Here is a 12,877-nt window from a genome sequence, read left to right on the forward strand (position 1 = left end):
CTGAGCTCCCTCCATTTGGATATGTGCCTCCTTTGCCTGTGCTGTGTCAAAAGCGCGTTGTGGGTGCGCTCGTTCATTGTCTGGGCGGCTGTCCAACCTGTCGTGCACGCGTTACCTCAGGTTTAGTTCACAGGTCGTAGGCATGGTAAAGTTTCCATTTAATTGAATAACCCTATTTGAACTAAAGCGGTTTCTTTGTGTGGGCGCCTGCGTTCATTAAGTCTAGTTTACAGGTGGTGTTGTGTCTCGTCTTTGTTGTTATGTGGCTGTGTCGTTAGGTAGAAGTCGTTTACTGTTAGGAAGCATACTCCAACCAATACACACTGAGTGGTGGCACAGTGGATTATTCGTTTTGGATCTGTGCCTCTCTTGCATGTGGTGTTTCAGAAACGTGTTGTAGGCACCTTTGAGCTCTGTGGGTCATTGTGGGTCATCGTGGGTGTGCCAATTAACCGTTATTTAAGTGGATTAGAGCAAGTGTAGCTCACAGGTTGTGTTGTTTGGGTGCCACGTACTGACTCTGGGAAGCCGCTGCGTTTGACTCTGGGGCGGGCGCTACGGCACATTACGTTGTGTTATTTGGGCGCCACCTACTGACTCTGGGAAGCCGCCGCGTTTTGGGAAGTCGCTGCGTTTGACTCTGGGGCGGGCGACAAACTGAATGACCGTTATGTGATCTACATTACTGGCACAGTGGATTAGAGCAAGTCTAGTTTACAGGTGGCGGGCTCGTTGCAGTGCAGCAGTGCGCGTGACATCCAGTGTACAACCTTCTCGTTTCTGTGGCTGTGTCATTAGCTATGGGCGGGCTCGTTGCAGTGCGCGTGCGCTTCGATTCGCCCTGCGTCCATAACCTTCGGTTAGTAATATGGATATATATATATATATATATAAAATCTCCATAGGTATAGTCTGGGTCTTTGCTGGAATGTGATCTCTTAAACTGTTCTTGTACTTTCTACTTAGGATTTGGATGTACATGAGTAGTACATGGCTTACGAATCAGATTTATTACATGACATACTCTTGTGCTTCCACTAAGTGTCCTTTGAATGCAGTGTGTTTTTTATCATCTTGTAGCAAGCTTGTCTGCCTAGTCATGAATGTCACGAGCAGGACCAAAGCAGGCATATCAACACATTTGATCAGAATCACTGAGTTAACTATGTGAGTGTTTTTTAAGAGTTTGTAAAAGAAGCCTAAGAATAGTAAAAAGGAGTTGTTGACAGCTACAGTATATTTCAAAGTACTAGTAACTGTACTAGGATGCTAAAATCGATTCATAGTAGCCATAGATTGCAAGTGAGTCTCAGAATGTGGAATTCCCATTGGACTATTATAGGGCAGTCTTGGCAAGATGTGGAGTATCAAACAAGTATTCTCCATATCAGAAACATAAAAAATGTTTTTTAAGCTTGTACAGAGAAGTAAATAATAAACTGGGAAATTTAAATTTTCCATTTTTGAAAGTTTTGGATATTTTTGACAGCATTTTGGTATACAGTATATTGCATAATCCCATCTTAAATTGAAACAAATAGAAGATCCGTGTTGATATGAATCAAATGAAGTTTCACATAAATGCATGTATAGGACGATGGCTGCTTCCCAAGTTCAATGTTTTGTAAAGTACTTTCTCTATATTACCAGTGTAAACCTTTGACAGTCCATCCCAGTATTTTATTGCAATGCACATAGCATATGGTGGGGACAAAATGGATTTATTTCCCCTATGGTCCTGTACAAACTAAAGGCAACTTTCATATTTGATTAATTTATGGACAAGAGTAAATACAATTGCTGAAAGCCTCTGCTGTAGTCAGAGGATTTCAAAAATGCTGTAGAACAGTGATTGTAAGCCTTGATCCAATATTTCAGATATTTTAATCACATATTACAGTATTTCTGTCTTTATGTTGTCCTCTGCTTTTAGAAGACTATATTCCTCATAATGACTGTGTGACTACAGCTTTGCCTTTAATACGGTTATCCCCCATAAACTCACCTGTAAACTGTCTGCACTTGGCCTGCGCCCCACCCTCTGTGACTGGTTCCTACACTTTCTGACTGGCAAGCCCCAGTCTGTTAGGATTGGTAATGGGATTTCAGCCACCATTATCACAAACACAGGCACCCCACATGGATGCGTTCTCAGCCCCATCCTCTACACCCTGTTCAACCACGACTGTGTCGTCTCCTACAAAGATAACAACATCCTAAAGTTCACAGCTGATACCACAGTGATTGGACGCATCACTGGCAGGGAGGAGGCGGCCTCCGGGAGGGAGGTGGACAGTCAGGACAACAACCTCACCCTCAACACAGACAAGACGAAGGAGATGATAGTGGACACGAGGAAGGAGAGGAGACCTCACCGGCCACTGTTCATCCGAGGGCTTGAAGTGGAGAGGGTGAGCAGCATTAAATACCTGAGTGTCTACATCAGTCAGGACCTCACTTGGACACTTAACACCACACAGCTGGTCAAGAGGGCTCAACAGCGGCTGTACTTCCTGAGGAGGCTGAGGAAGTTTGGTATGTCGACTAAGATCCTCGGCAACTTTTACAGCTGCATTGTTGAGAGCATCTTGACCAGCTGCATCACAGTGTGGTACGGCAACACTACTGCTATGGACCGCAAACGCCTGCAGAGAGTGGTAAAGACTGCTGAGAAGATCACCAGGACCCCACTGCCCTCTCTGCAGAGCATCTACAACTGCAGAGTCCGCAGGAGAATGGCCTCGATCCTCAGGGACCCCACCCAACCCCAACACGAACTGTTCACACTTCTACCCTCAGGCAGGAGGTATACAGTAGAAGTATGAAAAGCAGGACTTCCAGGCTAAAGAACTCTTTCTTTCCCAAGGCCATTAGACTCCTAAATAACTGACTGGAGTTTATAACCATCGTTCACCTCATTTTATCTACCTCACACAACTGTATTTGACTTGTCCATCACACACCTACCTGCACATTACGCTTTATATTTCTATTCTGTTTTTATACTTTATGCTGCCTCTGTTACTTATTATCTATCTGCTACTTATTATTTATGTTTATCTTTATATGTTTATTTTGTCATTTGGTGTGGAGAGCAAAGAAAGAATTTCATTGTACAGAGAAACATGTTTCCTTACTGTGCACATGACAATATGTAAAATGTCATGGGAAGAAATCGGAGGATCTGGCTTTAAGAAGAATGTAACGGTCTATTTTTCTCCAAGTACTCATAGTCAGACCTCACTTTTTCCCTAACTTTCTTTGATGGTAAATCTATTTGTGTCCCAGGTCCCATATGTGTGACTTTCCTAACTAATTCTTAATGGTCAAACGATTCTTTTGAACAGGAGCTGCAAAGAGTAGGTTGTCATCTATGAGCAGAGCAATTTGCTCACATTTTCTCTTATACTTTGAGAGAAAAGTAAGCTAGTAAAATAGAAAATGGATACAGGTTATCCAAATAAAAAAATAAAACACAGTATTTTTTAACAATTCACACTGAATGCAGTAATATTAAAAGTAGGAATTCAGATTATTCACAAGTTCGATAAAAGTGTATTTTTGCCATTTTGAATTAAGCTCTCATTATAGTTGAGTGCACACTTGAATTCTGATGGTCATGAACACCACTGACCACTGCCCGAAGATGTCCAATTCAATGTGTAGGCTTTCTGCATCCCTAACTATCCACCAGTCTGTATAAATTCTACCCTCCCACATGCTTAAAAAGATGTCCTTACAATGTGCCCTTTTCCTTTGCTCTATACAAGACTAATGCAATTATAAACATTACATTATCTTACCTCTCCAAATGGTTTCAGACCTTTGGTTTTATTATAAAAACTTGAATGTAGACGGGAAGATGATTCTGCCCTATGAATGGAAGTAACAGGATATATTAAGCAGCTCTTCCTACATGTATAACTTTTATAAACCTCATTTAGAGAAAAGCCAAGCAAAATGACACCTTTTATTGGCTAACTGAAAAGATTACAATATGCAAGCTTTCGAGGCAACTCAGGCCCCTTCTTCAAGCAAGATGTAAGAAGGGGCCTGAGTTGCCTCGAAAGTTTGCATATTGTAATCTTTTTAGTTAGCCAATAAAAGGTGTCATTTTGCTTGGCTTTTCTCTACATTCATAATGGCTAACACGGTACAACACCCTAGTACTATAAACCTCATTTGACATTCATGTAAAACAGTTGTCCATCTTGCAAAGGTAATAAAAAGGCATTCACTGCTGAACAGGCTAACACCATGCAAAGGCTTTGAGGTCGGTTGGCTGCCTAATTGTCAACCAGTTAATGCCAACTGCCTCACCCTGTCCTGGATCAACCACATAATAATAATAATTCTTTGCATTTATATAGCACTTTTCTCACTACTCAAAGCATTCAGCAATTGCAGGTTAAGGGCCTTGCTTAAGGGCCCAACAGAGCAGAGTCTCTTTTGGCATTTATGGCATTCGAACTAGCAACCTTCTGATTGCCAGTGCAGATCCCTTGCCTCAGAGCCACCACTCCGCATCTTGGACAGACCTCCAGACTCATATCCACAGTATTTTCCTGTTCCACCAACCTTTATTATCCATCTGCTAAAAATGAAATTCCTGCAACTGTTTTTTTTCTTTTGAGTTAAATTCTTTTAAATGCTAAAATACAGAACTGAAGATATAGAATTACCAAGGAGTGTTGCACGTGTGTGTCAGAGCCATGGCTCGTACACCAAGGTCGTAAAACATTCGCAGAGTCCCCAGGCTGCTGTCGATGGCATGGCCTCCCTCTATAGCAATCAGACAGCTGATTTTTTTGGTTCTTTCAATGCCTGCAATGGAGAAACACAAAGTCTATTGTGAGTTTTCCGATACCTGTGGCCATCTAAAATGCAATCTTTTGTTGCCATGAAACAATCTACTTCTGCTTTAGGAAAAAAAAACTACTTGTAACTTGCAGAAACTGAAAATATAGTAAAGTAGATAGAGATCTGTTTAGTTTCAGGAAGAAATTAGACTACAATCAGTTTCTATTCCATGACGGATTTCCTTCTGGTAACCCCCTCTTCAGCACTCGTAGAATGTTTGAGAGGACTAAGGCCTTAGACATACAGTAAATGGCTGGGTTAAAGCAGATAGCTACAATTTCAAGAAAATATTTCCAAGACAATCAGAGGATAAGGAGACTTATTCAAACATTAAGCCAGCTGGGTAGTGTGATTGAGCAAACAAGTATACCACAAAAATACAGAGAAGCAAATGTACTAGATGAAAATTCAGTCCAAAGATACAGAATCAGAATAATGCCTTCTAGTACTTCACCACACATGTAGGAAAGGCACTAAACTGCCAAAAATAGATAAAAATAGGACAATGAATTCATCAAAACACTGAATACATAATTAACAGAATGTAATAAAGCACAAGGAAAACCTAGTGTGCCTCGTGGCCTAGCTACCTGGATTACTGACCTGTCTGTCCAATGGGTGGTTTCTCCATTTTCCCAATCCCTCCCTGCAAGAGGGCCTTCACCCCACATCAGCTTATGATTTCAGACTCACTGATCCTCTGGCATTATTCAGGGGACAAGGCCACCAAGCCAGAGCGGCCTTCAAGACCATTATAACCATGGGGTATCTATCCCCTGCCTTAAAAGGACCAGATTTATCAGATGGCTCATGGTCCCTTAATGAAACAATGGGGCAGTATCATTCAGAAGTCTTGTGCTGCTTCCTAGTGGCCAGGAGAAGGTGTATCTACCAGTCCTGTGGAGTTCTTCCCTCTAATACATTAAGTACAAAGACCGCAACTAAAGCTTTAACTGCTCCAAGTGCCTGCAGTTTGTCCACTTTACTGTATATATTCTGACAGACAGTGTGACATTCCCTCTCTTTGGAGCTTGAAGATCCTTATTCTGACCTATGCCACCATATTTTTTTTAATTATTTTTTTATGTTACACTTTACAGTTTCAAAGGTTAAATAGATAACTTTTTTCTTAACTTCTTATAAAGCATTCTGAACTACATATCTTGTATGAAACATGCTACAGAAATACATGTTGTTGTTGTTAGTGATATTCCTGGTAAACCCTTGTCAAGAAGACAATCCTTCATAACAGGTATACTAGAGCACTGGAAGAATTAACAGCAAAGCGATAATTAAAGGTCAGGAGCTTTGTTTTAGGACACAGACGGAAAAGACGAAACCTACAAGACCATGCTACAAGATAGAGAGACTTGAAGCTGTGTGGGTGGAGGACAGTAAACAAGAGCATCCCAGGACTCAAGGACATGTTCTGCTCCAACAGACTCAAAGGATTAAAGCTGATTAGTCTTGAGCAGAGGAGACCTAATTCAGGCCTTAAAATCCTCAAAGGCATTGAGAACGAGATCCAGCAGAATTCTTTGGAAATTGTATTTAGGACTAAAGCCAGGAAGCACTACTTTATGCAATGAGTTTTGGTAATCTGGAACAAACTATTGAGATGTACTCTTGAAAAACAACCCTTCACAATCTTTAAGAAGCGTTTTGATGAGATATTGGGACAGTTTAGCTATTAGTATTAACAAAGAGCTTGATGGAATGTATAGTCCTCTTTTTGTTTGTCAAGTTTCATGTGTTCTTTTGTAAATGACTTCCATGGCAACTGAAATAGGAAGATGTGGCCATAGATGAGCTGCACAAGAACACTAAAAGTGTTTTCAAGGGTGTGGCAATTTGCATGCCTGTTCGGATAAGGATTGGTATCCAGGTATCAACAGAGAGGTTGGACAAATAAATGTAAATTAAAATCAAATTAGTGCCAATTCCTCATTAATAATAACAGAACATTCTGAAATACATAAGCAGAATCCCAGTGATCTAATCTAGCAGATGTTATTTTGTGGTGGTTTTAACAATAATCGGTAGGAGAGAGCAAATCATTCATTGTTTTTCTGTGTTTTGAATAAGAGTTCTATCCTTGAAATTTATGTTCTTGTGTTTTTAAAGAGAAAAAGAGCTTATAAAAATAAAAAGATACTGACCAGGAAAATATAGCACTATATGGTTATATCACATTAAGAACTGTTTAGTGAGTTCACCTATTAGTGCTAATTTCAAGTTCAAGATGTCTATGGGCCAGTAGCATAGCCAGAAATTTGTTGGTTTGTGGGCAAATACAATTTCACCCAGGTTAGATGGTTTATAGAACTTGAGCATCAGCAGCAGAACAAGAGCAAATTGAAAATTGATCTGAGTGGGCAGGAGCTCTGAGTGAGTGGGCGATTGCCCACCTGCACCCATCCATGGCCACGTTGCTGCTGTGGGCTTTTTTCCCCTCAAACCAAAGACATGGGAGTGAACTTAATTTGAGAATCTAAATCATCCCATCATGTGTTTCCCTGTAGTGGACTGGCACATGTAATTGAAGGACCAAAAATGACAAGTGCTTAAAAATGTTTTAATGGAGTTGTACCTCTTTGGGGTGTACTGTTAGTAAGAGTTTGTAAGAAATGCACATATACTGAGCTGAAACTTAAGCACATTGGTCATTTTCCTTTAACACTATTTTTAGTTTGTGTTGTGTTGTTTAAATTATAGGAAAATTACACAGGATTTATATATTTTCTCTCCCTCGGGCAGTATGGCCAAGTAATTGCGTCAGCTGACTGTAAACCTCATGTACATAAGCGAAGACATGAGGCATTCATCACACCATAAAACTTGGAAGCAAATTAGTGTATTATGTAATTCCATGTCAAATCATCACAGTTTGGGATGTCACTGTCACAGACTTTAATGAAACTTGCTAAGTTGATTTGGTGATATGAATAACCTATGGAACTGAAATTGCATGAGTCTTGGATCAATATTAAGGGAGATTTGAGCTAACAAAGTTTGAACTTGTTGGGGGGAATTATGACTAATTGGCTATATCTTCCTAAATATAAGTTAAACAGAAATGGTTCTAAAATCACTTATAAAAGCTCTTTTGCAGCACTATATTTTATGTAAATATTAAGCTAAAAAAATTAACCAATTTTAAAATGTAGTTTTTTTGCTATTCAGTTTTAATATTATAATCACGTATAACATGGTAATTTTTCATTCTGGGGATAGCTTAGAATTTACATAAAACATAGTGCTGGAAAAAAGCTTTAAAACCGATATTTTCTGTGCATCCATTTTCCAACCCGCTGAATCCGAACACAGGGGTCTGCTGGAGCCAATCCCAGCCAACACAGGGCACAAGGCAGGAACCAATCCCGGGCAGGGTGCCAACCCACTGCAGGACACACACCCACACACCAAGCACACACTAGGGCCAATTTAGAATCGCCAATCCACCTAACCAGCATGTCTTTGGACTGTGGGAGGAAACCGGAGCACCCGGAGGAAAACCACGCAGACATGGGGAGAACATGCAAACTCCACGCAGGGAGGGCCCGGGAAGCAAACCTGGGTCCCCAGGTCTCCCAACTGCGAGGCAGCAGCGCTACCCACTGCGCCACCGTGCCGCCCCACATAACATCCCATTTTACAAAAAAAAAAAAAAAATATTAAAAAACAACTCTTCATTTGTTTCACTAACAAATTATACTAGACTATGACATGCAAAAGCACAAGGTAATCCGGCTGATGTCTCACTCGGACTTCAGTGTCACAGGGCAAAACTCAAGAAGAAGTAACCTTCAGAGGAGGTGACCAGCTCCAGCTCATCATATTGGCTGCACATCCTTTTGATGACATCAATCTGTTCCAGGGTGAGTCTCACGGCATCCTTATTCTGAGTAGAGCAGAGGGTGTAGGCTGACCAGATCTGATAAATGAAAAAGGTCGTGAGAAAACACCACCTCCACTGCCACATTCCTATCACAACACCCCCGGCCCATCTTTTACTTCCCTTGACCTCTGCTTTTTGTTTGTCCTGGATTAGTTGTCTGAGAACTAATAACTTTTCTAAAAATAGTGTTTTATAATTTTCAACTCTGGATCAGATTATAAAACATTGTTTTGATCAAATGGGAAAAAAGCATTTAGCAGCTTTCAAATGATCTCATAGCCCATAAATGTCTCCTGCTGGTGTCCTGTCTATAAAGTGTCTTTGCACAATGACATCCTACTAATTATCTTCTGTAGTAAACTTCTCAAGATGTCTCTTTCCCACCTCTGTTCTATTAGTACTATTACAGTATTACCTCCTGGCCATGAACATGAATATTTACCAGGCATTTTTAGTGTGCACAATGAGGAGTTTGCATATTCTTGCAATCTATTCTTATTATTTTATTCTATTTAATGCTTTATTTTTTTATTCTATTTAATGCTTTATATATCCTGCATTTATCTACTTAGTGTTCTATGCAGAAATTTTTTGTATCCAATAATACTTATACCCTGCTGTTTAAATAAGTACACGGCACATAGGAAAGGCACTATATAAATATTAATAATAAAAATTTTTTCTGGGTCCTCCAGTTTTCAATAACAACATTTATTTATTTCACAAGTAGCCCAAAGTACTTTACATAAAGAAAAAGTTAAAGAGGTAAAATGGAAGAAGCCTTACATTCTGTATTTATAATGGTTAAAACTGTCAACGTCAATGTCCAATTTCATAACTTATGCTGTGGCCAAAGAGGGGAGGAAAACATAAACTGAGGCTGGTGGGAGTGCTAGAGAAAATAAACCTCTAATGATTCCAAGTTCAAAACATAACCCCCAGCACCATCTGAGCCCACTTCAGTACCTAAATGTGATAAAGTTATTCGATATTATTGACATATAATGAAAGGCTGCAAAGTACTTGGGCCAGGTGGCAGTGGCACAGATCACTGCTATAGGATAACAGAGAAAACAAAGACAATATTTTGTACTCAGTAATCCATCCATCCATTTTCTAACCCGCTGAATCCGAACACAGGGTCACGGGGGTCTGCTGGAGCCAATCCCAGCCAACACAGGGCACAAGGCAGGAACCAATCCTGGGCAGGGTGCCAACCCACCGCAGGACTGTACTCAATAATACTATTTATAAATGTTTAGGACTGTCTAATATTTGAATTCAATTAAAAAAGTTATGCTTGTCAGTTTGGATAAATGCAAAGCTTAAAATATGTGATTATGCACTGTTAACTTTAAACATTTTCAATAGCTGCAATATAAATAAGCTATGAAGAAGTAAAATTTAAAAAGTGTGTTTTCAGTAGAGTTTTGAAGTATTCAAAAGTACAAGCCTGTATCTATCTCTATTGGTAACCTATTCCAAAGGGAAGGTTCAAAAAAGCAAAAGGCCAACTCCCCTGGGGCCTCATGTATGACACAGTGTGCAGAATTTACATTAAACATGGCATACAGACAAAAGTGGAAATGTTTGTATGCACAAAAGTTCCACACACTTCCCCTTTACATATCCCAATGAACGTGAAATTTAACGCACACGCACGCACCTACAGCCCCGCCCTGATTCCTCCCAGAATTTTGCATATTTTAATATGCAAATTAATATAAATATCACCTTCCATTCAGTGTTTGGTTAAAAAAAACAATGGAAAAGGCACATAAAAAAAAGAAGAATTTCATCAAATGCAAAGCGGAGGCAAGGAAAAATGTACTATTTGTTGGCTTATACAGTGGTATAAGAAACAAAAGCGTGGTGGAGACACTCAAAAGTTTAGGTTCAGAAAGTCACTCAGTGTCTGAAAGAAAAAAGTGGTCAGATATTACAGTCGATGTGAAACAGTGAGTTACAGCCCACCGTCTGTTTATTCTGTTTCAGACAATATTACAAATGTGTGACGGTCAGGTGTTCATGATGTTGTTGTGCCGAGTACGTCTTCAGGCGCTAGCTGCACACACACACCACTGCCTCAGAAACCGCTTGGAGGCCATCTGGCTAAGTGCTGATGGACTGTTCAGAAGTCACAAAATGCAATAGTGTATGCTGTAACAGATGTGGCCAATGAACTACGGAATATAAGTGCTGTACTATGTGATATTGACCACAAATAAATGAATTGGTTAAAAAATAAATGTTTTTTACATTCTGCTAATTATATTAAAACAAAGTTTTAATGCTGTCCAATCTGGCTGATCATTTGGTGGGTCAGGGTCTGATTCATCATAGCGCATCTGTTCAGGTACATACTTGCACCTGCAACACACTTTCTGTGGACTATAGAGCAGCACATTAATAGAGTGGAAATGCTTTCTATTTACATAAGCAAATACATTCTCTGAAGGTGCCTTTATAGCATAGCGACGTCACCAAGCACCACAATGGACAGATTCTCTGCTCTTTACTTTGAGGTGACTCACTATCCTTAAAAAGACTGCTTGCCTTTTACTGCACTAGTTGGAAAAAGTACCTGCAACTGTGTGGAGCTGCTGCTTTTATAGGTTTTCCAGCTATATATGATGTAATGTCAGCTCATTCTGTTGGTGATTCATCCCTGGCTGATGTAACTTGTCCAGTGGCGTTGCAATAGCAATGTGCGTGTGCAGTTGACCGCTTTGATTATATATGGAAAACCGGACTTTGCTGCACCCCGTGACCCTGTGTTCGGATTCAGCGGGTTGGATAATGGATGGATGGGTGGACTTTGCTTCAAATTGCACTTTTACATTTGCTAGTTCAACCACAGTGTAAGGAAATCTTATGTATCTGGATGACAAGTGGATGATACCATCCTATCCTATACAGCTGGCATGGCGAGACTCAGTGATGACTGTGAAATATCTGATCTGTCATAAATTCAAAGTGAAAAGCTCCTGCAGTTAAAAACCTGAGCATGGACACAACTTGCAAAGGAGAAGGTAGAGCACAATTCCTCCAAGTCTGCTTTTGTAAAGCCGGCACCAGTTCAGCACACAGCTCCAAGAGGACAGCTCTTGTAAACTGAAATTGACTTAGAAGCCAGTCACCATCATCTCTGAATATGCGCTTTCTTCTAATTCTTCCATTTGAGATGTCTTATAAGAACACTAAAGCAGCCATGGTAGTTGGAATAGTTTGGCCATTCTGTGCACCATTATATTGTTACAGAATGATTACAATCAAGTGAATTAAATTTGTAAACGATATGCAATTAATTTCAGTGTATTTGATAAAACCCGCATCATAGATGTGAATCTAAAGAAAAGTAGACCACAGAAACAGTAGGCCTGCTTTGATGCTGGGTGCCAGCAGTTTGAAAAACCGAGCAGATATATATACGCAAAGTTGAGTGCTGCCGTGAAAATGTGTGTGGCTTTACGGCAAGTTTAGTTTTTATATATCTCAAAGTGAGTGTGCACACCGTTTATATGTGAGGTCCCAGTTCTTTTATATTTATATTCAAAGATCTGAGATTACGAGAGGGGTGTGTGGAGACAAGCATTTCTAAATATAGGACGGTTCAAGACCGTTTATAGCCCTCTAAACCATTACAAGTATTTTTAAATTCAATCCTAAATGAACCAGGCAGCAAATGTAATGGTGCTGTAGTTTTCAAGTTCAGTCCAGGAAGGCCACTGTGGACACACGTTTTCATTCCAACCAGTTTCATAAACCAATGGGTCACTCTTAACACCTCATCAATCAAATTGTTTAGTTGGTCTTTCATCTTTCCTTATTCTGCGTTCAAAAAAATGATCCAGTGTGATATTTGTATTTAGATGAAATTCAGAAATGTGTTTCCATGTCCTAGTTTTAAAAACTTCCTTTTACTATTTCCATTTCAGCTCACCTTATTTTCTCCTTAAAATGTATCCAAATGCTGATAATTAGTGATGGGCTGTGTAGACACAGGTGTAAATGACCCTGAATATTAAAACAAAGCTGCTACTTCAATGTTACATACATTTGTGTGGTAAATAATAATGAAAAGCTTAACTATGTGGTCCTCAAGTTCAGTCCTGCAGA

At 39.8% G+C, this 12,877-nt stretch overlaps 1 protein-coding gene across 2 annotated transcripts in view; it reads right to left on the minus strand.

The window, feature by feature from the left end:
- The window catches only part of dpep2 (dipeptidase 2), a 68,831-nt gene that overhangs the window by 24,577 nt on the left and 31,377 nt on the right, over window positions 1–12,877 (minus strand). For both annotated transcript variants that reach the window (XM_051932154.1, XM_028809325.2), the window contains 3 exons: window positions 8,665–8,794; window positions 4,683–4,824; window positions 3,804–3,873 (listed from right to left, as the gene is read on the minus strand). In XM_051932154.1, coding sequence (XP_051788114.1) covers window positions 3,804–3,873; window positions 4,683–4,824; window positions 8,665–8,794 — 342 coding nt within the window. The remainder of the gene's footprint in view (window positions 1–3,803; window positions 3,874–4,682; window positions 4,825–8,664; window positions 8,795–12,877) is intronic.

The sequence above is a fragment of the Erpetoichthys calabaricus genome, chromosome 9 (assembly GCF_900747795.2).
Source record: "Erpetoichthys calabaricus chromosome 9, fErpCal1.3, whole genome shotgun sequence".
Lineage (NCBI taxonomy): Eukaryota > Metazoa > Chordata > Cladistia > Polypteriformes > Polypteridae > Erpetoichthys > Erpetoichthys calabaricus.